The sequence below is a fragment of the Oxyura jamaicensis genome, chromosome 23 (genome assembly GCF_011077185.1).
Source record: "Oxyura jamaicensis isolate SHBP4307 breed ruddy duck chromosome 23, BPBGC_Ojam_1.0, whole genome shotgun sequence".
NCBI lineage: Eukaryota > Metazoa > Chordata > Aves > Anseriformes > Anatidae > Oxyura > Oxyura jamaicensis.
The window spans coordinates 1,379,431-1,407,181 of record NC_048915.1 but is presented as its reverse complement, the minus strand read 5'-3'; the positions used below and the strand labels follow the sequence as shown (position 1 = coordinate 1,407,181).

Sequence of the window (27,751 nt, the reverse complement as noted above, 5' to 3'; positions counted from 1 at the left end):
CAGCTTTTTCTTAAGGGGGGAAAAAAGTGAAAACCCCGCCAACTTTAATGGATTCAACTGCACAAAACGGAAATACACAAAACCAGAGCAGCCTTCGGGTGAAACTCCTTCGACTTTTATAATTACAGAATAGAAAAGAAATCCTCGGTTCACGTTACAAAGACAGTCTTATAAAAAAACAAGCCAACGGAAAGAAGACCGCGGAGCACCGGCGGTGCTGGGGTGGGGGCCGTCCCCCCCGGGGCTGCTGCTGTCCCCCGGGGTCACCAGCGCTGGGACGTGGCTCTGGGGACGAGTGGATGGGGCCGGAGGTGGGCTCCAATGCCTGGAAAATGTTGGTGTTTTTTTTTGTCTTGGAGGGGGGGAAGGCTCGGAGTTATTGCCTGCGGAGCTCCCACCCTGGCTGGGGCGAGGTGACGGGGATGGCCGGGATGCGCCCACCCCGAGGATTTGGGTTAGGGCAGCGTTTCCCTTCTGCGCTCCGTCCTTTGGCACTTGGTGGCTGCTTTTTATTTTTTATTTTTGGAAGGGAAAAATTGCTCCAGGGCATGGACAGAGGCCAGGCCTGGAGGAGAAGCCCTGGGGAGGCAGAAACAGCGCAGCTCCGTGACCCCTGCTCGTAGCCAAAGGTGCCCGCGTGGTTTGGGGACAAACCCGGGGGGTCTGGGACCGACCTTAACTCACCTCCATGTCACAGGGCAGGAAAAGGAGAGTGAAACCAGAGTGCATTGGTGACCTGCAGCATCTTCTTCAACTGAACGTTGTTTGCAGGGTATTCCAGGCTTTTTTACTCCCAGCTTTTCTTAATCTTCAACAGAGACGCAACTGCCCCCATGGAGCTCACACCTCGCCTCCCCCCAAACCATTCCCCCCTCTCCCAGATCATCTCTCACCACTTTTTCGCTGCCGTAACAAAAAGCCCCATTTGAGATGATGCCAGAGTGGACGGATTTGCCCCCAAAAGCCCGACGTGCCGGGGCAGGGGACAGAAGAGCAGCCGAGGATCCAAGGGGGGCAGCGGGCGCTGCCAGCCTTCGCTGAAGGCACAACGTGGCCTCGGGCTGCGAGGAGGAGGAAGGCGCGAGTATGCTGTGACACGGGTGGTGCTCAACAAAAGTGTACTCAGGCACTTCAAATTAAAAAAAGAAAAAGAAAAAAAAACATTCATTATATTCATTAAAACAGCCTGAAAGGGCCGTGTCAAGAGCAGCGTCGGTATTGCCAAATTCAAGCGTTCGAGTGGCGGGGGCAGAAACCCCAACTCGTGGCAGCGTCCGGACGGGCAGGAGGTGGTGGCTGGCAGCAGGGCGCGATGTCCCCGAGGGTCCGGGGGGGTGGTGGCACCGCGGGCAGCCCAGCCCCAGCCCCCTCGGTGCGGCTATGGGCACCTTTTGGGAATGAGAGCCCAGCTCTGTGCCATCCCAGCTCCAAATCCAGTGCTTTAGGAAGTTCTTCACGGGACAGTGACGGAGCAGCCCTGCTCATGCCACGCTGCCACCACGCTGTAGTTATCCCCCGCAGGTCCGAGCTGCTCCAAACAGGCTGGGTTTTGCCCCAAATCCCCTGTGCTTCATCCCTGCCCGGCACGCAGGAAGAGGACGCGCTGCTCCAATTAAAAACCAGGTCTGAGAAATGGAAGAAAACGGTGTCCGCTGACCGAGCCCACGTCCCCACTGTGTCCCCACATCCCCGACACGTCCCCACCGTGCTGGCCCATCCCAGGGGGCTCGGGCACAGCACGAGCTGGGTGCTGCAGCACCGGGGGCTTCCTCAGGTCTTTCGTGGGCGACCTGGAGATGTCGTGGCCTTGCAGCCGTCTGCTCGGGGAGCCGACCCGGCAGTGGAGCCCTTGGACTTGCTCAAGCCCCCGCTCGGCTCCGGTTTTGGGGTGCGGGGCCCCCCCCAGCAGCGGGAGGAGGGCGGGGGGAAGCGGCTTGGTGTGGTCCCCGTCCCCCGGGGCGGTGGTGGTGGCGTCGGGCTGGGGACGGGCGGCTCCCAGGGGTCCTGTCCCACGCCGGCCGGGGTGGATTCAGGGCATGGGGTTACCCGGACCTGGGGAGCAAAGGGAGAGGTGGCGTGAGGGCTGGAGCTCGTGTGTCCCCACACATCCCCATGCAGCCCGGTGTGACACTGAGCAAGGGGACATGGAGACACAGCCACCAGCACCCACCAGTTGCCCATCCCTGGGGACAGAGACCCGCTGGGGTGGCCGGTGGTGGTCCTTGCTCTCATTTCACCAGGAGCCCCAGCCCCAGCAGTGCAGGGCAAGCACACGGTGGGGACACCGGGGACACGGTGCCACCGCTGCGGCTCCACGAGACCCCGGGCCGTGGCGTGGGACATGCACATGCACATCCTCCTTCTTCCTCTGGGTGGAAACCCTCCCACACGGCCGGCTTTAATCCAATTACAGCTAATTGGGAGCTGCCTGAGAGGCTTTAATTTCACAGGCTGTAGGCAGAATGGATTCATCCTGCCTCGAGTGCCTGTGGGGACACAAGGGACAGCTGCCTGCAGGTATGGCCCCGAGCAGGGGCTGGCACAGAAACAATGCTTTTGGCCCCAAAAAGAAGCCCTGTGGGGTCAGATGGTGGAAACCCACAAAATATCCATTTCCCCCCAAACCAACCAGTCTGCAATGGAAACCCTACCGGGGTGCTATTTGCCCCACAAAGGCAGATCCAAACGGTCCTCCCCATGTGCAGGGACCGTCCAGGGGACACCGTGTCCCCAGGGGAGGGGCTGGCCAGGGCAGGGCACCTGAGGACACCCCGGGGTGGTGGGTGCTGGCACCGCTCTGGGCGAGAGCCCGGCGATATCCCAAATGCATTTGTTTCGCCGCAGTCCCCTCTTTGCATATATAATTGCCTGGCGTGCCCTTGAATTTGCATATGAGACTTAAAATATAATTAATTGTTGGCAACCAGCAAAGCCCAAACGAGGCTAATCCCTGCAGATTTTGCAGCCTTATCTCATTTGAGCATTTATCTAGTTAAGCTTAATGGGCAGGGGAGAGGAAAGAAGTCACCGAGCGCCTTGCCCCTGGCAGAGCCCACACCCGCTGTGCCCCCACCCCAGAGCCCCCGTGTGCCACCCGGAGAGGGGCAGAACCCCCCCCCCCCCCCCCCGCGCCCCCCCCGCGCCCCCCCAAACCCCCCCCCGGTGCGCGCTCACGTGTACAGCGGCTGTAGCTGTAGGTGCGACGTCTTCTGGGGCGCCTGGTAGCCGTAGGAGTCAAACCCGCCGATGAAGTCGACTGGGGAGAAGGGGAGAGCAGCGGGGTGAGGTGGGCAGGGGGCGAGGGGCTCCCCCCCCCCACCCCATGGGGCCACCCCGGGGATGCGCTGCGCCCGGCCGCGACGCACGGAGCCGGACCAACCCCGGCACAGCAGCCTCGTGCCGAGGGCTGGACGAAGCGGGTGAAGTTACCCTATCATTGTCTGCAGAGCGGGCATTTAAGGGGAATTATGGAGGAATTACGTCTCATTTGAAGCATGTAATTTAGCAGGATCGCAGACACCAACACAGCAGCGCTCGTGCCCGCCGTGGCCGCGTTGCCAGCCCGCTGGTTTAATCCTCCTCCGGCGCCGTGAGTGCAGAGGGCAGAGCCCAGGACCTCACCGGAGGAGATGGGGCAGCACGCAGGGCACCCGGGGCCCTCCCCATCCTCACCCCCATTGGTACCCTGGAGATGTAAGGTCCCTGCTGGTGCTGGATCCCATGGCAGCATCGGGATCACCCCACGAGACCGGGCATCCCAGGAGCCGCAGCGTGGCCACTCACCTAGGAGCCACCCCACAAATGCCCCTGGAGCCAAAATTCGCGTGGGTTCGCCCTCGAGGGAGGCCGCTCGCCCCTTATTTGTCTTTCTGACTTAATATCCAGCCAGCTCTCAGTTTTGACGGCACCCATCCATTTCCAAATCTAATAAGATATTCCATTAAAAAGATACATTTGAATCTTGGCTACAGAGGCATTAATATTAAAAGTGTATCGAATGCCCGAGTCTGAGTGTCGCGCAGCCGCCTGGAATGCAAACACGCTTCAAAGACAGCGGTGGCAGATAAGCCCCGTGCCAGATCCCCAGATCCATAAGCAAGTTATTACAACAGGCAGGGTCCAATTTCACATGGAGATTTTTGCCTTTCCGCTACAGCGGTTACAGAGGTGGTGGCAGGGAGAGAGCACCCCGGGGACGCTGAGCCTGGTCCTGGGGATGCTGAGCCCTGGTTCCAGGGATGCTGAGCCCCGTCCTGGGCTTCCCCTGGGGACCTATGATGGGGTCCAGCACCAGCAAGGGACCTCGTACCTCCACGGCCCCCACCCAGACCCATTCTCGCTAGGACACGGGGGACGCCAGGCGCTTCTCGGTGGCTTTGCCGCGCTGGCGGCCGCAGCACATCACTGCCTCCGCCCGGCTGCTGGGGCTGCCAGCTGGCACAAATTAATTAATGGCAGATGAGCATTTAATGGGGCTGGATGGCCACGGCCATAACCGCCTGTTTAATTGTTGTCGGGGTACTCAGCGCTTCCGTCCGGGTGGTTGCGGTGATTATTGTCGGAGCGAAATGCACGATGTAGATTATAGAAGAATTAGCCTGCTTCTTGGCTTAAATTTCCCCTTCTGCCCTGCTCAGAAGCGCAAAGTCCTGTGGGGATGGTGGGGATGATGTGCTCCTGCCTGGTGTTCTGGCCGTGGGTCTGTCCGTGGGGACGCTCGCCGGGAGGACACAATATACCACATTTCCTGGTCCCCGCGGTTTGGGCTGCTGCACGCTGACACCTTGGGGTGCCAGTGGCAGGATGCTGTGGGACCCACTGGTGCCAAGCGTAAACCAGCTCCTCCCAAACGGGGCAGGAAACAGCAAAATGGGGATGCTGGAGACACCTAACGGGGCTGGGCTCACTCCGAGGGGGCTCAGAGGCTGCCGCGTGGAGCAAGGGTAATGGCTTGGTGATGCTCCCTGCTGCGATGCAGCTCTGGGGGCCCTCGGGGAGATGCTCTGTCCCAGGGGGGTGGAAGCCTGTGCTGGGTGGCACCGGTCCCATTCTGCACCCCAGGGTACGACCACTTGCATCCCACAGCACCCACAGGAGATGCGGCAGCTCGGGGCTGTGATACAGAACTGCAGAGTGTTGGCATAAAATGGTGGCACGAGGTGACATGTCACACCCCAACACGGTGCAGCTGCCTCCTCAGGGTGGGGGAAAAGTGGCAAAATCCCCTAAAACAATCCCTTCACCTGCCCCGAGCCAAAGCTGCCTGCACCCCGTGCTCTCTGGGGTGTTTTTGCAGCGCTGCAGCTCGCCCCTGTGACTAATAGCGAAGGCACTCACAGCTGTCTTCTTCCTCCAGGAACACTTTGCTGACGTAGCAGGCGTAGACGAAGCCAAAGAGCTGCAAAACAAGAGCGGGCAGGGAGAAGCCGGTTATCGGGGCGAGCAGCACCGCAACCAGGGCGATGATGGGGGGAGGACGGATGGAGCTGCTCCTGGCGCTGCGATGGTGCCGGGGATGCTGGTTTGGGGCACAGAGGTGGGATGGCTCCGGACCCCAGTTCCCTTGCAATCCCCAGGGCTCCCCAGGAGCTTTGCACGACCCCTTCCCCTCTGCCCTTTTTGTCCCTGGGGGGAGAATGTCACCATTTCGGAAAGGGTGACCCTGCACTTCCAGCCCACACCGTGCCGTGTTTTGGGGAACGCGGGCACAGACGGGGACCTCGCATGGGCCCCGTTTGCTCCTCTCCTCCCAAACGCAGCTGAGCCAGAGCCACCCATGACCCATAACCGGGACCGAGGTGTGGCAAGGTGCTGGGACGCCTCGCTGGAGCCCCGCAGCTCGGAGCAGAGGAAGGTGCCGGGGGGCCCTTACCGCCAGGAAGATCTGCGCGGCGCTGCTGACCACCTCGATGTACTGGTAGTCCAGCAGGCAGCCGCTGACCGTGATGACGTGGTGGTCCTCGGGCGCCAGCTTGGAGTTCAGCACCGGCGTCACCAGGCAGCCCGGCCCGTTCTCCATCCACCACGAGCGGTGCAGTGAGGTATTGAAGGTCATGATGAAGTCCCGGTCCTGCGGGAGGGGAGCAGAGGCACCACCTTGGACCCAGGGCTCCCACCTGGGCTCACAGGGGGGTGGGCAGAAAAGGGGCTTTTCCCACCCGAGGATGCTCCACGAGTAAAATCCCCGCTGTGAAGCTGCACGGACGCGGTGCTCCCACTGCTCGCTGCCTGGAGCCCCCACAGAGGGCAGGTCAGCACCAGCGGATGTCTTAATGAAGTGCACCCAATTAACCCGCTCCTCTCCCTATCCCAAGGCTGCTACCCCCAGGGTTTGCTGCCCCTGCGCCAGGTGTGCACGGCGCTGAGCTGAAATTCAGCACCAGCAGGGGCCTGGGCTTGCTCCTGGGTTTCAGCCCCTGAAGCCAAGCGCTGCGCGTTCCTTCCACTCAGCCACCTCCACTGCGACGTGTGACGCTTCATCACGGCATTAAGTTTTGCTCTTTTCACGTGAGAGCTATCGTTTAACATCCCAGGCTCAGGATCAGAGCTGGTGGCTGCTGCCCTGCAGTATTTTCGGCCACCCTGGGTATTTTCCCAGCTCATCAGCCTCATTAACTTGGTGCCCCCGAAGCCCCTCCTGCACCGCACCACCACGTTGCTCTCCCACTGGCCCCATTGGTGTCCCCAGCATGGCCAACCCATCCATCCGTCCGTCCGTCCGTCCCACCACAGCCCCATGGTCAGCACCGCACCCGGCAGCGCCCATCCCCGCGAGGCTCCCCCAGCACTGGGGGTGCTGAGCCAGGGGCTGGGGGCACCCAGGGGCCGGTCCCAGCCCCCCCCCAAAAAGCAGAGGCATGGGGAGGGAGAGGAGGAAGGGGTGGGATGGGAAAAATGGGAAGGAAGGGATGGGAGGATTGGGATGAGAAGGATGGGGATGGATGGGATGGGAAGGATGGGAATGGATGGGAATGTAAGAGAAAGGATGGGATGGAAGGGGTGGGAAGATTGGGACAGAAGGGATGGATTGGGACAGAAGGGAGGAGGAAGGTGAGAAGAGGAAGGCCAGGAGGCAGCAGCACCCGATGCCACAGACACCTGGGGCTTACCTGCGACAAGTGCCCGACCTCCAGGTAGAAGCAGATGATGAAGGCGTTCCAGCCGACCCACAGCACCAGCCACACCGCGTACTGCCAGCACAGAGCGAGGCGGTCAGGGCGCGATGCCGCGCGGCTCCGCAAGCATCCCCCGTGCCCTCCCGCCGCCCGGCTCCCCCCATTCAGCGGGACCCACCATGATGAGGTATTTGGATCGGTACTGGATGGTCCCGAAGATGCCCAGGATGACAGCCATGATGTGTAAAAAATTGGCCAGGATGGGCGCCCACTGGTAGCCCAGGAAATCAAAGATCTGCCGCTCCAGCGCCGCTATCTGGAGAAGAACAAAGGAGGGGACAGCGCGGGGAATCAGTCACCGCGGCAGCTCCGCGGACATTAAAGGCAAAGAGCACCGTGTAATTAATGAGAAATCCCATGGACAATTAGTTACAATAGACTGAAACGTCTGCATGATTCATTGGCCGGCGGCGGGCAAATCCATCACGGCGGGCGAGGAGTTATTGGGAACGTTCCCCGGCGGGCGCTGGGGAAGGGGCAGGGGGGAGCCACGAGCCTTCCCCCCCTCCCCCCATGACACCCTGCGTGCCTCAGTTTCCCCACTGCTCAGCCTGTGCCGGGAATAATTCCCATCCCATTTAGGGCACGGCCTCCCCTGGTATTGTACAGGACATTCTCCCCACGTACGCCGCCCTCCCCGCTCAGCGCCGCCCCGTTTCGATCGCCGATATCTTCTGTGAGCCAGGAACACGGAGCCAGAGCAGCTGTAAGTACCGCAGGGCTGGCAAAGCTTAGGGCGCGCGCTGCCGTACCCGCCTGCGAGCCCCGGGTTTGTTTACGGCTGCGTTTGCCACCAGCTCTGGGTCCGTTGCTCCTCATTACGGAACCAGCTGCAGAAAACGCGGTATCAGAGGTGTGCTGGAGCCCCGGAGCGTTCGCTGTTTTAAGTTGAAAAGCAGGGGTCTGAGGGGCGCGTTGCAGTGGGTTTTTAGGGGGCTTTGGGGTGCGCGCATCAGCCGCCCCCATCCTCCTGGGGCCAGGGCCGCAGCAACACATCCGCGGCGAGATGCATCTCCAGCAGCATTGCAAAAAACAAAAACAAAAAACAACAAACAACACCAAAACCTCTTCACATTTATCTTCCTGACAGCCTGGCCCCGGTTCTTCTCTCTCGGAGATGCCCCAGATTTACCCAGCAAAGCCAGCGAGCCGCAGACCCGAGTCCTCCCTGCAGCAGCCGCCCTCCGCACCGCTCCCTGCCTCAGTTTCTCCACCGTGAACCTGAGGTGGAGGGGGGAAGACACCACAGGGGAGGATTACTGCTAAAAAGGAGCAATTTGGACAAAAATCAACACGGAGCTGTGGCTGGCTTTGCTTGCAGGAGGGCTTTGGATGTTTGCTGGAGGCACTGGGCTGTCCCGAAGTACCCCAGGGGATTTACAGCTGGGGCTGCCCCCAGGACCACAGCATCTGTGTGACCCTGCTGGACCCTTCAGCCCCGCTTAATGAGTCCTAATTACGGGAGGAATAAACGAGGTGGTGAAAATCCTTCCCTGAGTGCTTTGCAGGCATGAACCACAGCAAACGCATCTCGTCCTGCCCGGCCACCGAGGTGCCCTCAGCTGCGCCTCAGTTTCCCATCCGTGAAGCATCCCTTGTGCCAGCGCTCATTGAGCTGGGCTAGCGAGAGCTCTAAGGGCCACCTCAGCCAGCAGAGAGCCATCCTGGCTCTGTCACACCCGACACAAAGCTACCTCGAGCCCCCGCAGCCCCCGGGGCCGGGCTGTTTGCATTGAGGCTTAATTCACTCCCGCGCTATTTAAACTCTCCAAGGAAACAGCCTTTGGAAATACTCACAACTGGGCTGTAAATCTTTTAAATCGAGGGACGTAAATAATAAATGATACAAGGAGCGTGGTGCTGGGGTTTTATAGCCGTCCATCGATCTGGTGGCTGTTGATGGAGCTGCTTAGCGGGAGCGAGACCCAAAGCTGCAAGGTTTGGGGTACCGGCAAGCCTCCGACCCAAGGGATGGGGCTCGGAAGAGCCCCCAGGAGCATCCCACGGAGCCAGGGGATGTCCCCGGTGCCACGCAGCTCCCTAATCCCAGCCCATTGAGCCAGAACAGGCTGGAGGAGCGAGGATGAGCTGAGAAGAGCCTGATCGAGCCGCACAGCCCAATCCTTCCTCATTACACAGAGAGGCAAAATTAGCAGCAGACACCGTGGCCTCCCCGTGGCTGAGCGAGGGCTGCTAATTGCACCGACAAATGATGCCAGAGCTGCCCCGGCAGGTGAACGCTGCTCTGCGTGCACCATTGCTTGAGCTTGTTCCCTCAGCACTGAGAGCAAATCCTGCGTCGTTCAGCCTCGTTGAGTCCTGCTTAAAGCGAAGGAAAATAAGGAGACAAAGAGCAAACGTGGAGATGTTGCAGCGAGCGCTTAACGGGCTGCTCCAGCACCCAGAGCATCCTCTCCCCATCCTTCAGGAGCAAACTCTAAGGCACCCGGTGCCGCATCTCCAGGAGGAGAGGAGGACGTGGTTACACAGTCTGGGACAACAATTCAAGAAACGTGGCCCCAAGCAAGGCGAGGGCAGCCAGCAAGCCCATCCGCAGGGCTCTGCGTCACCTTAAAGGCAGGGAGCAGCTCTGCCAGCCCTTGGTGTGCCCTGCCAGAAGCCTCCAAGGAACCTGAGCAGCCTCCAACCCCCAAAACAGCCACTTGCAGAGCTTCCTCATCCTCCTTGGGTCCCAGGTAACAATTTCCACGCTAATAACACCCTGTTAACCACCCACCCCACACCAGCCCGCTGCTAATTAAGATAATCCTGCAGCTGGTCAATGCAACGAGTTTTAGGGCTCCCTCTTAATTAAACACTCTCTAGTTCATCGATCGGCCCAAAAGTTCCCTTTGCAGCAAATCATACCAATTAGCCGGGCACAGGCGCACGCCAGAGTCCTGCTAATTGAAACACGGTCCCCGCAAAGATTTAATTGTAATCAAGGAGCCAAAGTGGCTGGGCTCTGTTAGAGCTTGGGGAGCTGCCCTGGGGACAGCAGGGACAGGGCTCAGCCAGACCCAGAGAGCCAGAACTGGAGCAAAATGTGATTTTTTAGTGGGCTGACACCAAATTCAAGTGGGAAGGAGCTTCCCATTGCTGCCGTCCCCAGATTGCCCCTTGGTCGTGGCATCCTCACTCCACCGTGACAATACCTGGATGAGTTTTCCCAGCCCGTTGCTCGCAGCCTGCCCTAAGTCCATCGTGGGGCAAGGACGCAGAGATGAGCTCTGTGCCGGCTGCACGGGCAGAGCTGCGCGGACCCAATCCCCCAACAATTTGTGCGCACCCGCGCCGGGTTTCGCAACAGGGTGGAGGTTTCACAGCTGCAAATCCCCAAATCCCTCCTGCATCCGAGACCTCCCACACCAGAAACCTTCCTGCCCGGCAGCTGCAATTTTTGTTCTTTTATTGCTTCCACCCCTGGGGCTTCGAGATAAAATAATCATGGCCGTGGTGACAGCGGCCGGAGGGCTGCGGGGCTTTGGTGGCATTTGCGGGGCTGCGGCAGGAGATGTGGGGCTATTTTCTGGCACAAGGACCAGGGGGAAATGGGGAAGAGCATCGCCCACACGTGGTATATCTCTTTGGAATGCCATGTCTGCAGGGTGACAACAGAGTTTGGGGCCGTCCCTTGTCCTGGCGTCACCAGGAGCCACCCCCCTGTGCAGACCCTGCCTGGGGTTCACAGGGAGCCAGCAGGACGCAGTGACCGACTCTCGTGTCACAACTGTCACAGCTAACGGCTCTCAGAGCCCTGTCCAAAGCCACTTCATGACCACCGAGAGAGGCAGCGGCCAGAGGACGTGGCCGTGGGTGGACACAGCGACCCCAGGACACGCGTGTTGCCAGGACCCGCGTTATTTCCCCTCTCCCTCCCCCGGGGATGCTCCGCGGCTGCAGACCCCCCCCGCGCTCCATCCTCACGGCTCAGCTGCAATGGGGCTGACACGTTTGCTGACACAGATGCATAAATATATTATCACGGCCCCCAAAGCCTCAGTAATTAACCGGTGGAGAGAGACGGGAGCGAGCTCCTGTGCTGGAAAATAAAACCAACACGCTGGGGCTGGGGGAAGGTCCCCTCCACCTCCCCATAGCCACAGGGGAGCTGGGGGGGGGGACAGTCCCTCCAGTCCCTCCCTCCTGCTTGCTCCTGAGCATCCCCATGGGACCAGCGAGAAGGATGAGGCCAGACACCCCAAAAAGCACTGCAACACCCCAACACACCCTGTCCCCCAAAGCCCAGGGGCACTGAGGGACGTGGGACTACGGTGACACAGGTCCCTGAGGGGCTCCCAGCCCATTTTCCCGTGGTGACACCTCGGGGTCTGCACAATGGGGACAGCCGAGGCCAGGCCACCAAACGTCCTTCCCTGCCCTGGGCTCATCCTGCTCACTCTGTCTTGCCTGGGCAGTTTTGCTGTGGAATAACAGTTTTAGATGTTTTCCATAAGCAGAATGCTTTTTGGGGGGGGGGGGGGGGAGAACGCCACCTTCTTCTTGAACGAAAACTCTTTGTGTCTTTTCTTGCCCCCCTCTGGGAAATATCAGGAGAAAACACTCCCTTCACCTGCCAGCACGGCTTTGTTAAAACCCTCTGAAGTGCGACGGGCAGGTTTCCTCCCGGCTCTAAATGTGAGCAGCAGGGCCCGACGACTTCCCCCGGGAAGCAGCAGCAGAAAAAATGGTGATTTTGGTGGCTAGGTGGGGGGAAATCCCCCTTTTTTTACCCCTTTCCCCTAGTCTCCACCTCCGGCTGCCCAAATTCCACCCTGGCCCCTTGCAGCAGGGCTGCGTGGTGCTTCTGGAGGCTCAAAATCCGCAAACCTGGAGCAGGACAACGTACAGCTGAGCATGGTGCTTGGAGCAGGAGTGACACCTCCCCTGCCCCCTGGTCCCCAGATGTCCCCAGCGCCTCGGTGTCCGGGGTTCCCTTGCTGTGCCATAAATCTCGCATCAAAAGCTGAGCGGGCAGCACGGGGAAAAGCAGCTGAGCAAGGCAGCCAGCACGGTCCTTCAGAGAGGGACAGGATGAGCCACGGCTCCTGCCTCCAGCCACCTGCTTTTGGGCTGAGCAGACTGGGAAGCAGACGGACATCCCAGTATGGCATCCCAGTATGGAAACCAGTACAGCATCCCAGTACAGCATCCCAGTATGGAACCCAGTATGGCATCCCAGTACAGCATCCCAGTACAGCATCCCAGCATGGAAACCAGTACAGCATCCCAGTACGGCATCCCAGCATGGAAACCAGTACAGCATCCCAGTACAGCATCCCGGTGTGGCATCCCGTGCCAGCCAGGCACAGTGGGAGACTGGGAAGGGACATCACCGGTGCCTGCTGCTGGCATGTGTCCCCTCCAGCGCAGCAGCGGTGTCACCAGCCAGGTGATGGGGGCTCCAGCCCCGGTCCTGGGATGCTGAGCCCCTCCCAGGTGCTGGGCTCCGTGCACTGGTGTCGGACCCCTGGGGAAAGCCCAGGGGGCCCTCCAGGAGGGCTCAGGTCTGGGTGCTGCCCACCTCCCAGCTCGCCATCCCCCGGGGGTACTGGACACCCACACAGCCCTGAGCCCATGGGGAAAAAGAGGGGAGAGGATGAAACCCCAAACGGGGCATTTTTAACCCCAGCTCAGCACCAGGGATCAACGATCCCAACACGATTCTTGGCAAGGCGACAACGTGCAGCTCAGCTTTCGGGGGCTGCAGCGAGGCCAGAGCAGGCGGCGGAGCAGGATGCGGCCCCCGGGCCGCCTGCCACGCTCAGCAGCCCCGAGCTCGGTGTCAGCAGCAGCATCTGGGCGCCGGGGCACAAATCCCTGCCGAAAGCCCCGCGCACAATGCGGCAGGCTTAAATCCCCCCCGTCCCGTCCCTGCGGCATGGCAGGAGCCGAGCGCGGCTTCGTTGCCCCCCGACGGGCCATTATCCTTCAGCCGGGCTATTTCCTTCTGAACACCATATGCCGGGGGCTCACCAGGGATTTACTTTCATTTAGCTGCCTTTGAATGGATTTTTTTCCGTCGCAGATTCCCTTCTGCTGCGGCCAAAGATGCTGCGAGCGCAGCTCCCTGCCGAGCCCGCGCCGGCCGCGGCTGCTCGCTGCGAGAAATGCCCCGTTTCTGGGAGGTTTTGCAAGAAATCCCGGGGTCCGGTGGGAAACCCGCGGTCAGAGATGTGGGGCAGGATCCGACCTGGCAGTGGGGTGTCCTGCGGGGACGGAGGTTTGCTGGAGCCCCCGGGAAGGTGGTGGCACCGGGTGTCCCCAGGCGGGTGCTGAGCGGTGCTGGGCTGAACGGAGCGCGTGGGACCGACCGATGGATGGAGCCTGGGCCGGATCCTGCCCGCCCGCGGGGCACCCTGCGCTGGGCACCCCCAGCACCGCACCCAGGAGCCGCACATCTCCACTTAGGGAAATTGGCTGCGATTTAAATTAATGGCAAGCGAGCGAATTGACTATTAACGAGGTGCAAATACCGCTGCGAACCCAGGGACTTCGTTTAATGACTTGGAAACAAGTTCTTGACCTACTTCCAACTTGCAAAATCCTTCGCGAAATCGCAGGCGGCGGCGCAGATGAAAACAAATTAAAGGAGCCGGCGCCGTGCCCCCAGCAGCGGGCGGCGAGGGGCTGCCCTGCGGGCAGGATGCAGCCCCAGGGCCGAGCTGCAGCCCCACTGCGTCACGGCATGGGCGCAAAGTGGGTGAAAAAGGTACAGATCGGGTCATTTGCTGATGGTTGCACACCGAGGTTGAAGGGAGTGGGGTTGGTTTGTGTTGTTTTTTTTTTCTCCAGCCTCTGCAGGCTTTGTTACCCCAGCAAAGCCCCTGTTGGGACCTCCCTGCCCCCCAAATCCCAGCACTGCTGGATTCGCATCCCCGATCGATGGGATGAGATTGTGGGGGGACAGGCAGAGCTTTGGGGTCCCCGCGGGTTTCCCCATCACCTGCCGAGCCCCGGGTGGCCCTGGTTGTCTCTTGCCATTTTTTCCTCCCCGTTATTTATTTAATTTCGCCGGCCGCCGCATCCGGCCGCGTTGCCATGGGAACACGGCAGCAGCCCCGGCTGTCTAGACGTTGTGCCCCAGGAGCCCGGCACGTGGGCAGGATGCGACCCCGGCACCCATGGGTGCACCCACCGCGAGCATCAGCCCCGTCCCAGGGCACCCCCCGGCCCCGGCACCCCCCGGCCCCTTCCCAAATCTGTCCCCAGCTCCAACAGCCTGGGGGATGCAGCCTGGTGGCAGCTGGCACAAGGCAGGTTACAGCCAGCACCCTCCCATTTTGGGGGTTTGGCTCCAGTTTAGGGAAGGGAAACTGAGGCAGATCACAGAGGCACCTGATGGGGGTCGAGCATCTCAAGCAGCTCACAGCGGGGACCCCAAATCCCTGCCCGGGCTGTGACACCGCAGGCAATGGGCTCGGTTCCTCAGGGTGAGCCGAGGACCCATGAGGCAGGAGACCCCCCCCAGAGCCCCCAGACGTCCGAGACAGCAGCACCCCAACAGCCCTGCGTGCCCCCAGACCCACCAGGCTCCCGCTGCCTCCGTGCTTGGCGTGTCACCCCGCATCCCCGCAGCGGTCCCTGCCATCACCCTGCGCAGCGAGGAGCCCCAGGTGCTCCAGCAAGGGACAAGCCGGCTGAGCATCCTCTCTGCAACCCAAAAACAGGGCGGTGGGGTCCCACCGAGCACCAGGGGCCTTTCCCGAGCAGCCCCATCCCACCCACGAGGCTCTTCTGGAAACCTCCGCGCAGCCGATGGTGGCAGCCAGCTCATACGGAGGCTCGGCGCACATTCAGATACTATTTATACTGCGCGCGGGCTGGCGATACAATATTGCATCTATTATTTTTACAGTTATATAAATGCGGAACCGGAGCGATAAGGCTGAGATGAGATTTTGGGTATTTTTTTTACCGCCGCTGACAGAAAGACAGGGAAGTCAAAGTGATTCATTCCCACACCTCCCCACAAGAAGTTGCCTCCCGGTCGACTCCCTCCTGCAGACAGGCTCCATCCGACAAAGCATTCCATGGGCTGCTTTAATTGTCCCCACAAATGGCCTCAGAATGGTCCCCAGGGTCCCCTCCACTGGGGAGGACATGGGGTGGCCCCGTGACTTGGGTTGGCATCAGGGTCCTGGGGAGGGATGGGCACTGGGGACGGAGCAGGGACCCAGGCAATGGGCCAGACCTGCACCCGGAGCTGCTGCTGTGCATCGGTTTTCCCACCTGGGAAATGGGTTAAGTCCTGCTCTGCTCAGCATCACACGCAGGAGCAACTGGGTGGCCTGGTGACCTGGGAAGGGATTCGGGCTGAATCTTTCTGAATTACTACTTTTAGCCTAAGTTAGGCCAAAAAGAGAAATCAAGGGAAGAAAAGACCTGGGCAACGGCCATGGCCACCCATCCCATCCCATCCCATCCCATCCCACGGCAAATAAATCCCCAACCCCAGTCCAACACAGTTCCCCAGTCCCCAGCACAGCCTCGGAGGTACCTCCGCTCCCCCTGCCCTGTAGAAGCCACCAGGGCGATGTCCCCAGGTCACTGTCCCTGCCAGCAGGACACGTGGCAGTGACACCAGACCTTGGCACTGGCACCCTGCTGAGGGTGGCTGCTGGGCCAGGGCACGGAAAGGTTGGCAAACGCCTTCCTGCAAGTGCCAGCTCCAAACAAACACGCTTTCAGACAAATAAAACTGTGATTAATCAAGCACCTCAATTAGACACAATGAGCCACGGCTGATGATTAAGCCGAAGACTCACAGCAGAAAGCACATTAGCAGCATGGACACTTGGAGGATGAGAATTAATTAAAATGTAGCAACACCCCCCTAAAAAATCCCTAGAAAATGGGGGAGTGTGTGGAGGAGGGGGCTTTCCCCACGGGCCTGGGGATGCCGAGCAGAGCCGTGTCCCTCTCCCAGCCCGACACCTCCGTGTCCCCAGCGGTGACACTGGGGACGTGGGCACCTCCGCCAGAGCACGGCTGTCCCAGGGCAGTCCCAGGGATGCATCCTGCACCTGAAGGGCACGGGGGAGCCTGGCAGACTGTAGAAGCTCGATGCTAAATTATATTATAGAATACAGAAGGTTGTGTTCTTGCATTAACACAATACAGGGGACACCCACGGGGAGGTGACAGCAAGGTGGCTCTGGCTGGAGGCGCTGGTGGCCTTGGGGAGCTCCCACAGCTTAAATCTGGGGGATGCATGGGGACAGCAAATGAGATGGGAAGATAGGAGAGGTGCAGGGAACCCAAATACCTAAATAACAAAATCTAGGGGAGAGACCAGCCTCCAAAAACTTGCAGCCCCCCAGCTCCTGCCCCGGCTGGGACGGGAGGGCTCAGGGTGACGCAGCTCGAGAGCCAAGCCTGGGGCGAGGGCGAGATTTGCTGCTGGCTCCTGGCTCCCAATAAAAGGCACCGTTTGGACAAGGATTAAGCTGCAGGCAATTTCGATGCTAATTCTTCTGGTTAAGTTCTTTAGTCCAACATCTGCAAGAAGCAAGAGGTAATTTCCCCCGGATCTCGAACAGCGACTCAAAGACGCTGCTAATATAATCTGATAGAGGGGAGAGGGGCGAAAAGAGAAAGGGAAAAAAAAATCCAATTTACTGACTTATTTAGTGACACCTTTCGTAATCAATTCTCCCAGGAAAGAAATACTGATTAAAGCCAACCGTATTGCTATGGAAACCGGCAGTCCCTCCTCCCACGACCTGCAGGCTGCAAAGAAAATCGGGCGAGGAATCTGCCTGGTAACAACCGCGCTAATGAACCGGGGAGCAAAAATAATCCCCCCGAGCATTGCCGCTGCCAAAGGAGCAGCCGGAGGCGGCCGCTGGGGAGGCGAAGCCGCGCGTGGCTCCCAAATATTGGTTTTAATGGCAGGGCAGGGCCGCCTGCCACGGGGGGTGCTCCCAGGGCCCTTTCCCACGGTGGGGAGGAGGGGTGCGCGGAGGTGGCACCCATGGGTGCGCTGGGCGGAGGGCTCACCCTGACCTAGAAACCCTCCCCAAAACTCCATCCTTCCTCCCTGTCCCATCACGGATGGCACCCAGGTGTCCCCCCCAGCCCCTCCATCCTCCAGCCCCGTCCTTAAGCGCCCATCCCAGCACCATTAGGAGCTGCCCTCCCTCTCCTCCCACCTGCTGGGTGCCCAGCCACCGCCTCGGCCACTTGCCCTCGTTTTTCAAGCCTCTAATTCGAGCCACTTAGGACGGGGAGTGACAGCGGTTACGGGTTTCATATGCACATATTAAAGGCGAGTTATTGTCAGCCGGGGAGATGGATGGGCCCGGCAGGGAGACGCGGCGCTGGTGGCTCCATAAATCTTCCCAGGGGCGGAATGAGAAAGCAGCACGCGGTGGGAAGCGGCCGCAGACACGGCAGCACGAGGACCAGAGCCAGGGCTCGGCTCCTGGGGGCTCTCCCGAGCAGCCACAAGGCTCTTTTGGGGTGCTTTAAGGAGCAATGGGCTGTGCAGGACATCAATAGCGCTGCCGTTATTATTTAGGAAGTTAATAGCAATCCCGTTTATTGAAAACCCAACAGCCCCAAACCCATCTTCCCGCACCGGCAGGAATATCGGTGCTGGAAAGGCACAAAAGCTGGAAACAAATGGGCACGCATGTATGGATGTGCAGCCCTAATAGAACTGGAGCCCTTCATATTTCCAACAATTGCTGCACGTTAGCAAAATAACAATTGCTGTTAAGCATGCTGCCACCTTTCCCATTCATCACGGCGAGGATTTAATAAGGCGCCTTAGCAGAGCGCGCTGTGACCACCAGCACATTATTAAACACAGCGATTAGCAGCTGCAGTGGATGGGAGCTCATTAGAGACTTCTTAAACATCCATAAAAATTGCTTTTATTAATCGGTTATTCCTCTTTTCATGCCCACCGCATTAGGCTGGCACCGAGGTGCTGTGAGCGTTGGGGCTGAAAGGTTCCAACAGCCCCGAGCACCCCAGACCCTACAGCAGGACGTCAGCCACCCCCGTCCGATGGGGACACGGGGCTGTCCTCCACGCCGGGCTGAGTCCCACTTCGAGAAGCCATATGGGGATGGCTTTTTTTTTCCCCCAAAAAAAGTTTCTTCCCCCCAAAGCCACCTGGGATGGATTTGCCAGCTGGGACGTGCGTGCTGCCCCAACTTCTGCACCCAAAGCGTGCTCTGCCCTAAGCCATCGCCCTTTTGGCGCTTCCCCAAGGGGGAAGAGGATTTCCACGTACAATTTCAGGGGAAAACCCAGCAGGACAGCACAGATGGCCTGACAACAAGACTGGGGTCCCCACAGATGGGAAACGGGGCTGTCCCCACTCAGCACCCAGCAGCACCCAGCCCCACCTCCTCCTCCTTGGGGTCCCCGGCCCCGCTAACGACAGCGGCGCTAATTGCAGGGAGGATGCGGGCCATGGATAATTCATGGTGGGGAGGGGATGCGGGCGATGCCCATCGTTAGGGCTTGCTTTGCTTTGTCTGGTGAGTGCCGCCTCCCCAGGGTGCCCCGAGCTCGCCCCCGCCTCCACCGCAGCCTTTTGTTCGGGTGCTCGAATTAAAAATAATTGGGGCCGGGAGCCAGCGAGGGCGGGTGCAAGAGGCACAGCCCGAGGAGAGCCGATGGCCCCAGGGGTGATGATGAGGGGACAGGGACCTGCTCCCCCAGGGCTGGAGGGGACCTCGCCAGTGGTGAACTTCAGGGGAAAAAAAAAAAAAAAGGAAAAAAAAAAAAAGGCCTTTAATAATCAATTGGTATTTATTGAGCGGGCCGTAACAATAACAGCCTCCTGCTGCCAAATTAAATCCGTGTTTGGAGTCACCGAGTCAGGGACGTGCTGCGAATTCCCAGGCGGGTAAAAAGCCCCAGTGCTGATCCCAAACCAACCCCACTGCTCCCGGGGTGCCCTCGGTCCCCACCCCGGGGTGGGGGCTCGGTGCCGGCCCCGTCCCTGCAGCTGCCCTGGGGATGTGCCCCCCGCAGTGCTCCCGCTGCCCCCCAAAGCTCTGGGGGGAAAACTGAGCCAGATGCTGTGAAAATGGGCCAGGATGGACAAAAATGGGCCAGGATGGATGAAAATGGGCCGGGATGGATGGCATCGCTGGGGGAGTCAGGGGGGCTGCTGGGGGCTTGGTGACTGCCCAGCAAGGGGCTGGGTGTGGTGGTTTGGGGGGGGACAGGAGGGGACAGGAGCAGAGGGGGGTCTGGAGGCACAGATTGGATCCTGGTGAGCCCCCCCTCGGGCTGTGGGGAAGGGGCTGGGGCCAGGTGTTGAGCCTAAATGGGGAGAAAAGGAAGAAGGAAAAAGAAAAGGAAAAAAAGATAAGGGAAAAGGGAAGAGGGAAGGACCCCGGTGTCCCCGCAGGACCACAGGAGCGTGCCCAGGGGACGAGGTATCAGGCAGTGTCCCCTCCCCAGGGTGACATGTCCACAGCCACAAAGGGGGACGGGGTCCATGCCCCAGCCCCGTCACTTCTCAAATCCCTTCCCCCAAAGCTTTTTGTGTTCCATTCCCCCTCAGGAGACCAAACCAAGGCACCGGCTCCTTTCAGTGTCCCCAAGCTCCTGGCTCTGCCCTGCGCACGTGCAGCGGGGAAGGGATGCACTATTGATCGAAGAGACCAGACTGGCCCGGAGCACTAATTAGCCCTAATCAAGGCAATTAGCCTGAGAGCCAAACAGGAGGCCAGCACTCCGACCTTGGTCCTTGCCCTGCCTCGGGTTGTGTCCCCTGTGGGTGACAGTGACCCGGGCCAGCCACAGCGGCTGCGTCTCCTGCCTGGATGAGGCACGGGGTGGGCAGTGAGGATGAGGAGGGTGCTGGGACACAGCCCAGTGACAGGAGAACTGGTGACAGGAACTGCCCGGAGCACCTCTGCACAGGGATGCCCTTGTGTGGGGTCCCAGCCCAACACCCCACAAATACCCCTCTGGTTCCTCGGGGCATCAGAGCACCTCTGGCATTCACCCCTCAAAATCCACCCTCCTTCAGCTCTCTCCTGAAGCTCCTGTTTGCTAAACCCCCCCCGGCACCACCGGGACGTGTCGCCCCTGTGCTGGGCACCCCAGCACAGCCCCGCGTCCCTTGGGGCTCCCGGCATTGGGTCCCTGGTGGAGCACAGGGAAACCTCACCCCAGAGAGGGTCCCCGTGCCCACGGCACCATGCACCCGCTAGGAAAATATAATAATCCTGAATAATAAGGCAAAAGGTGCAGGTGTGGGATCCCAAGGGCACCCACAATCCCCTAAAGCTGGGGGGCTTTGGGTACCTCTGCAGGGAGCGCTGCGTCCCCACCACAGCCCCTGCCTGGGTGCAGGCGGATGGGCAATTGGCGTTTTCTCCCCCAAATCTCCTTCTCCCACAGAGTGAAATGCAAAAAATGTGCGAAATTTCCCAGCCAGCCACGTCCGAGTGGTTATTAATCTTATTAATAAAACACTTGGGGTTTAATGTCCTGTTTAAATACGATCGGGCTGCTCTGTGCCAACTTTTCCTTTCCATTTTTTCCAGGCTGTTACATACATATTTTGAAAATTGAAATGAATAGTCACTCGCAGGGCAGGGAGAAAAGATGCCAGCGGTCCCATCCCGCCCCGTCCTACCTCCGAGCATCCTGCCGGGATGTTTTCTCCCCACACAACTCAGCCTCTTCCCAGGAGACGTTAAACCCCCAATGCCTCCCCTCCAGCCAAAAACCACCCCCAGCTCTGTGCTGTGATGGGGACAAGGATGTCCCCGGCCACCCCAGGGGACAGGGGATGGAGACACACCTCACAGTGCTGGATGAGGCCGTGCCTGCAGCGCTGCCTGGCTGGGCGCCGCAGCGATCAATACGCAATAACCTGCATCTGCCGGCGCTGGAGCAGCTATCAGGCGTGCGGCCGGCGCTGATGGGAACATCACGGTTTTGTGCCTCTTTCCCCTCTGCTGCCCGTTTCTGGTGTTTTTCCTCCCCTTTCCGTAAGGATCTCCCCGTGGCATCGGTGCCCAGCGATGGCTGCAGCACCCGTGGGTGCCCAGCCCTGCTCCCTGGAGGGAGGCGATGCTGGTGGGATCCTGCTCCCAGGGGCGGCACACGGTGCCTGCGGGATCACAGAGCCCTTTTCCAGCCCTATTTCCCACCACAGACCATCGGCGCGAGGCTGGGAGGATGCTCACTGCTGTGTCAGCACCTGGTGAAGCGGGATGGCAGTGCCATGGGCTCAGCACTGGTCCTAAATGGGGACCTGAGCCATGGAATGACCCACGGATAGGATGTGGGTTCACTGGTGGCTGTCCCCTAATTTCCCATTAAGCCCCCACAGGCTGTTTTTTTACCAGCAGCTTTCCCATCCCACGGTTATGGAGTGCTAGAATTTCAGGGCGATGAGTTTTGAAGCATCTGATCCCCCCAAATCCTACTCAATTATTGAGCCCCTCTGGTTCCTCCTGTGCAGCAATCCTCTGCTCATCCGAGAAACCCAGACAAGGACCCCGTGTCTCCCTCCCAGGGGGAAAACGCTGGGGGTGAAACAGTGCCAGAGGGGCACGGGCTGCGGGGCAGCGTCCCCCCCCATCCCCACAGGGACATCATCCCCCTTTTCCCCTCACCACCCTTACACCAGCCGGCCCCACCACCAGGAAGCTTCATCCTCCCGAAACGCCTCACCTGGGCAGGGCGAGGCCCCTCTCACACCGGTGGTTGCTGGAAAATAGGATTTCTAGCCCAAACTACACCAAGTAGGCCCGGACTGAGGCTTTACTTCCCCACACGGTGATTATCTCCCGGCCCGGAGCTCACCCAGAGCCGAGCTCAGAGCTTGCAAATAAACAAAGCAGCCAGGAGCCCGGCCAAGATGTTTATTGATCCGGGAGCCTCGGGCTCCTGCTCCGCTCCGCAGCCAGCGAAAGCCCCGGGCGCATGGCACCGCTTCCGCTTGTCACCGCGGGGACAGCCCGGCCAAAGCCACCACGACGGGTGCACGGAGCCAAGTCCAGAGCAGCCAAACGGAGCGAGGCAGAGCCGCTGCCTCCTCCAGCACTGCTCTCATGCCTTCTCCCGCAGCACCGAAACGGGTGCTGAGGGGTCCCCAGCCCAGCACGCAGCCCCTCCAAGTCAAGCCCCAGCGCACGCTAACGCTTCCCCAGCTTCCACCCTCTGCTCCCGGCTGCATTGATTTTTTATCGCGCTATTTTTTTCCAACGGCAAGCCACGCGGGGCTAAATCACATCGCTTATCGGCACCTAGGCACTATTATGTCAACGCCGTTACTTTTATCGGCCAGACTCGTGAGCTCATTGGGAAACAAGAGCAAGTTTTGTTGGACAAGGCTCATTTTCCGAGACATCAATTACGCCACCGTCTCTTCGGCTTTGCTGATCACATCATGCATCAGCCTCTCCTTCCTGTGCTTTCACAGGTCTTCACGTCAAGCCAGGCTGCCCACGGCTCTCTGGCTCACCCCAGTCATTTTTTCTCCACCCCAGCCCTCCAAGACATTTTTTCCAGCCCTCTGAACGGTTCCCATCGCTCCCAGCTTTGTTGCGGATCAGCATTAATGAATCAGAGATCTTCCAGCGGTCCCTTTAATACTCTTGGGTGCACATTAGCTGGCCCTGCAAATTTAGACATACTGCGCTTTAATAGCGGTTTTAATTGAGAGCTGTAACACCATTCCTTCCCAAACGCACGCCAATAAACCTTTATAGCAGACTGTCAAGCACAGCTCTTTGTATGAATAATGCAGGCACACGTGTGCACGGCAGAGGATGCTCATGCACGCGGACGTCTCGCCATGCTGGGATGCTTCTCCGTGGCCACCCGCACCCACGCTCCCTGCTGCGGCTCCTGGGGTGGCCGCACAGGTTGGTGACGAGGTGGGTCGGGGTTTCTGCACCTGCCTGGACACACGCGGACCTCTGGCACACGCACAGGTCATCGCCGGGTCCCCTCGGTGCTGCCCACCCTGGAACATCCCCGTCCCTCCCCACCAGCTCCCGCCGCCCCGCAGCACCCCCAGCCCTCGCAGCATCCCCTGGGCGCGCACCCACCATGCCCGGCCCATGGCGAAGGGGCGCGGGGAGCCGTGGGGTCCTCCATCCGTGATGCCGCTGTCAGCCCCGAACCCAATTTCCATGGCAACCATGCAAATGTGAAAGCTTTCCATAATCATTAGGGAGCAGAGCTGAGCAGTATAAACAGTGACTGCAGTAGATTACATGCCTATTATGAACAGTCGCGGCTTCTGAGCACTGGTAATTATACCTAATTGTGCATTTAATTGTGTAATTGAAAACCCACATCCAGAGTTCAGCCCGGGCTCCATTCCCCCCATCCCCGGTGGTGGGGGCAGCTCCGGTCCCTCCGCTCTCGTGCTGGCCCCAAGCATGGGCTCGGGCACGACGGCAACCACACCAGGACAAAAGATGCCCGCGGCCATCGGAGGCTCTCACCAGCGACGGAGCCGGTGCCAGCAGTGGGTGTGTGCCTGAGGGGTGCGTGGTGCAGCGGGGACAAGTGGGGATGACCCCACTGAGGGCTGGCTGCGGTGTCCCACAGGGATGGCGCAAGGCAGAGCGGGGGACTGCGGCGCATGGGACCATGAGCTGCCCTCACCCATCCTTCGTTAAGCCGACGCCCTGGGGTCACTCGTTAGCTTCTCTCCCAGCTCCTCGTCCAGGCTCGGTCACTGTGGGTCGCATCCTGGAGGCTCGCAAGTAAGAAAACCCCTCGGTGGGATGGGCAGATGGGGTGGGACAGATGCACGGCCCTGCTCTGCCTGCACCTCTGACCCCGGGAGGCTGCAGGAGGAAGGAGGCCAGTGCTGGCATGGCACGGCTTGGCACGGCACGGCACGGCACTGCATGGCACGGCACAGCATGGCATGGCATGGAACGGCACGGCATGGAACGGCACGGCACGGCGCGGCATGGAACGGCACTGCATGGCACGGCACGGCACGGCATGGCACTGCATGGCACAGCACAGCATGGCACGGCACAGCATGGCACGGCACAGCATGGCACGGCACGGCACAGCATGGCACGGCATGGCACAGCACAGCATGGTTCGGTGCGGCACAGCACCGTCTGGGCAAGCTCCAGCAGGCTGAGCCAGGCGGGAGGCACCAACCGAGCTTTGCTTTCCCAGCCAATTAAAGAAAAAGGAGAGGAACAAAGAACAGAACAAAACGCTTCGGAGCGATGCCGAGGGGTGGTGGGAGTGGGGCGAACAACGAGGCATCCCCCTGCCTCCGCACCCCACACCCAACCAGCCCCGGGAGGAGGGCGAGACGGCGGGGCTGCCACCTCCAGCCGCCACCATTAGGCTTCAGAATGAACAAGAGGAGCAGCTCGCAGCTCCCGCGTGCTGGCGGCGGCGAAGGGCACGGCAGGTTTGTTTTTCATCTGGCCAGCTCAGCAGCTTTACTGCTCGCATAAAGAAAACATAAATTCCCCCGACAACATCGGGCGTCCCAGGGAACGGCTGGTTTAATCAGCAGCCATGAAGCCGCCGAACCCCCAGCCCCCAGCCCAGCAGAGCCACTTCTGTGTGGCGAGCTGACCTGATGCCAGCAGCATTAAGTGGCCTCTTGTTCCTGGATAGCTGGCGTAAAAAGAGAGTTTTGATTTCATTTCATCTCATAATCATAAATATCTCCAGCCAGCCCCTCTTGAGGCTGAGTCGTTGCGTGTCTGGCAAATGACTCACTGGTTTCTTAGCCTTTTCCTTGGAAAATCACAAATAGAGGCAAACTCTGGCTGGCATTTCTTCTCTCCCAGGAGTGGAAACACCCGGCACTTGCAGCCCGGGCTCACTGTGTGCTTCGAGGCGGCGGTGAAGGACCGTTTGCGATATCTGGATGATCACAGGGGCTGGGAGCCACTGCCTGGGGTGCCGCAGCTCACGGCCACGGGGCTGGACAGAAGTTTGTGGGCAGCAAACCATCCCCAGCCTGGTTCGGGTGCCACCACGCAGGGCAGCCCGCCCGGAGGAGCACCCTCTGCCATGCGCGGCCTCTGGGCTCCTCTCCTCCCCGAGAGACCAGGACTTGTGCCACCGCTGCAAGCCCCAACCCCACACAAGCGTGGCCCCACCTTGCTGGCACCCCTCGGCACTGGGTGCTCGGGGGCATCTCCCCGCGCCCAGCAGGGCTCAAGCTGCTGCCTTCTGGTAGCCTGGAGCCAGCGACGAGGCTGGCAGGGTGCCGTGGTGGCCACCACCGCCTCGGGGAGCTCCAGCTGGAGCACACACGTGGTCTGCAGCCTGCCCAGAGCCCTGAGCAGCAGCACACATCCTGCACTGGTGCTGGGATGAGGCAGGGTGGCTTCGTCCCACAGCAGGATGGTGTTTCTGCCCAGGATCCCTCCTGGAGAGCATCATGCAACCTGGGAGAGTTGGGGGTACCCAGGGGTGGAAGGGCCACCAAAAAGCAACAATTTTGGAGCCTGTCCTAGCCGCAGCAGCGCTAGGACACACAAGGCAAAGACGGGGTGGAAAGCCCAGACTCAGGATGCATCACAAAGTTCCCCAGATGCGTGCAGGAGCTGCTCTCCCAGCCTAGGAGCTCACTCTGATTTGTTTCATTTCCGAAAATAAACGCATCAAACTCTCCTCTCTTTACAGAGCTGGAGCATTTCCCTGCAGCATAAATGCCAACAAGACTCTTGTTGAGTTGAGCAGTGAAGGAAAAAGCGACCGAAAGCCAGGAAACTCCCGCACACAAGGAAACACCCATCATTTTTATCCTGAATAAGCGGGAACAGAAGCGAGGCGCAAAGCAAGACTTCGCCGACCAAACCGCAGCAGCGGGGAAGTTTCAGGGCACGGAAGGCGATTCCCGCAGCATGATGCTCTGCTTCCCCAGCACCAATTTGCTTTGAAGCATCCCTTAGCCCCAGGAAAAGCCGCTCCCCACCTTTTGCAAGGTCAGAACAACTCTGCGGCCACGGCCTTCTGCAAGATAAAAAATGAATGGGAGCGACGCCGGGAAGAAACTGCCTGTCAGCAGGATGCCACCATCATCTCCAAAGCTCTCCGCAAGAGCAGACACCGAGCCCGTTTCCATCACACACATCACCACCTCTATCCACAGCGCTCCGCCGCCTGCCCACCCCCCAGTCCGTGGGGACATCACAGGCTGGCCAGGCGACTTTTTGGCAATTCCCTCCCAGTTTCCCTTGCCATGACGAGCCCCCGACAGTCGCTGAATGGTGGCAATGTAATTCCACGGGTGCCACTTGGCTACCAGCTTCGACAAACCACCTGCCTGGAAAAGCGCCTGGATAATTAATTGCAACCTCTGTGGTTGCTGGTTTTATCAGAAACCCCCCCGAACGCCCCACATGCTCCCTTCGGCTGGCCCTCTGTCACCAGCCTGATGAAGATGGATTCGTGGGCGGTGGAAAGCACGACACACAATTATTGCAAATATCCACGATCCCATTAAAATGAACCCTGTCTGTCCTCTCTTCCCCCAACATGTGAGTGTCCCCAGCTCACGAGCAGACCGGTCCCACTCAAAAGCAGGAGTTTGCAAAGTGCCGGCTGTGGCTCCAAGTTTTGCTATTGCCACATCTCAGGCAAGGGACCCGCACCCCAAGAACCATCCCTGGAGCTGCTGAGCACAGGATGAAAAGCCACCCTCAGCGGCTAACTCGGAGAGATTGCAGCTGGAAACAAAGCTCACACCTGCTCAAGGCACATCCCCAGGCACTGACAGCACTGGGAACTGTTTCAAATCCGTCTCCTCTTCTGCAACTCCAGCAAGCTCTGGATTGAAGCAGGGGAGGAGGGTCACATTTTTTTTTCTTTGCCTTTTTTTTTTTTTTTTTTTTTTTTTTTTGGGTCGCATTGAACCATCCCCAAGCTGGTCCCACAGCAAGGTCACCGCCGAGACGGAGCGGGTAGCGGTGACAGCAAGCATTTCGCACAAAGCACACACAACCCGGCATGCTGATGAGCGCACGGCCCCTCGGCTTACCAGCTGCAGGCAGCAGAATCCAACCAGCGTACATCTCCCATTGCATCTCCCCATGGTTTCCCAGCCGGAGCCTCGGATTTCCCCCACCGTGGCTGCGCGTCGCCTTCCTCCAGCTTCTCAGCAGCCTCCCCTTCGCCAGCAGAACCGCCACCCGGGGATCATCAGGGGGGCACCAGCAACATGTCCCGCTCTCCAGCCTCCGGCCAGCCCCGGTACTTTCTTCACAGCAGCCCTGCCGCCTCCCGCACCCTGCCAGGTTAGCACAGAGGCGGGCTGGGCTCAGAAAGGGGCATCGCCCCCCTTCCCCGCCTTCCTCCCCGGAGCCCCGCTCCCCCCTTCCCCGCTACAACCCCATCCCCCGGCGCAGGGGCCCCGGGGCCGCGCACACCTCGCCATCCATCCCCGGGGCGCGCAGTTTTGCGCGGAGCCCGCCCGGCTCCTCTATTGTCTCTCCCGCACAGCCGCGCTCCGCGCCCCGGGGGCGGGCGGGGAGGAGGCGGCGGGTGGGGTCGGGGGGGGCCCGGCCGGCCGGGCCGGAAGCGGCCGCCGGAACAAGGCCCACCCACAGGGGCGCCCCGCCCCCGGCCCCCAGCTTCTCAGC

At 60.0% G+C, this 27,751-nt stretch overlaps 2 protein-coding genes and 1 long non-coding RNA gene across 4 annotated transcripts in view; 1 reads left to right on the top strand and 2 right to left on the bottom strand.

Moving 5' to 3' along the window:
- Positions 1-93: 93 nt before the first annotated feature.
- On the bottom strand, positions 94-27,301 carry NKAIN1 (sodium/potassium transporting ATPase interacting 1). Of its 2 annotated transcripts, none has more exons than XM_035345712.1 (7): positions 27,151-27,301; positions 7,294-7,431; positions 7,110-7,190; positions 5,873-6,070; positions 5,338-5,398; positions 3,175-3,256; positions 94-2,052 (listed from the first exon to the last, which is right to left on the bottom strand). In XM_035345712.1, exons 1-7 carry the CDS (start codon positions 27,202-27,204, stop codon positions 2,043-2,045), a joined length of 624 nt encoding a protein of 207 aa, XP_035201603.1. In that variant the 5' UTR covers positions 27,205-27,301; the 3' UTR covers positions 94-2,042. The 2 variants fall into 2 exon arrangements, with proteins under 2 accessions (XP_035201603.1, XP_035201604.1); XM_035345713.1 differs by lacking the exon at positions 27,151-27,301 and adding an exon at positions 9,746-9,887.
- Positions 8,363-21,345, bottom strand: LOC118177727. Its single transcript, XM_035345710.1, has 2 exons — positions 19,611-21,345; positions 8,363-8,375 (listed from the first exon to the last, which is right to left on the bottom strand). Exon 1 carries the CDS (start codon positions 20,798-20,800, stop codon positions 19,826-19,828), a length of 975 nt encoding a protein of 324 aa, XP_035201601.1. The 5' UTR covers positions 20,801-21,345; the 3' UTR covers positions 8,363-8,375; positions 19,611-19,825.
- Positions 27,253-27,751, top strand: part of LOC118177729 — a 1,575-nt gene continuing 1,076 nt past the window's right edge. The window contains exon 1 of the long non-coding RNA XR_004755907.1: positions 27,253-27,406. This is a non-coding gene — a long non-coding RNA (uncharacterized LOC118177729). The remainder of the gene's footprint in view (positions 27,407-27,751) is intronic.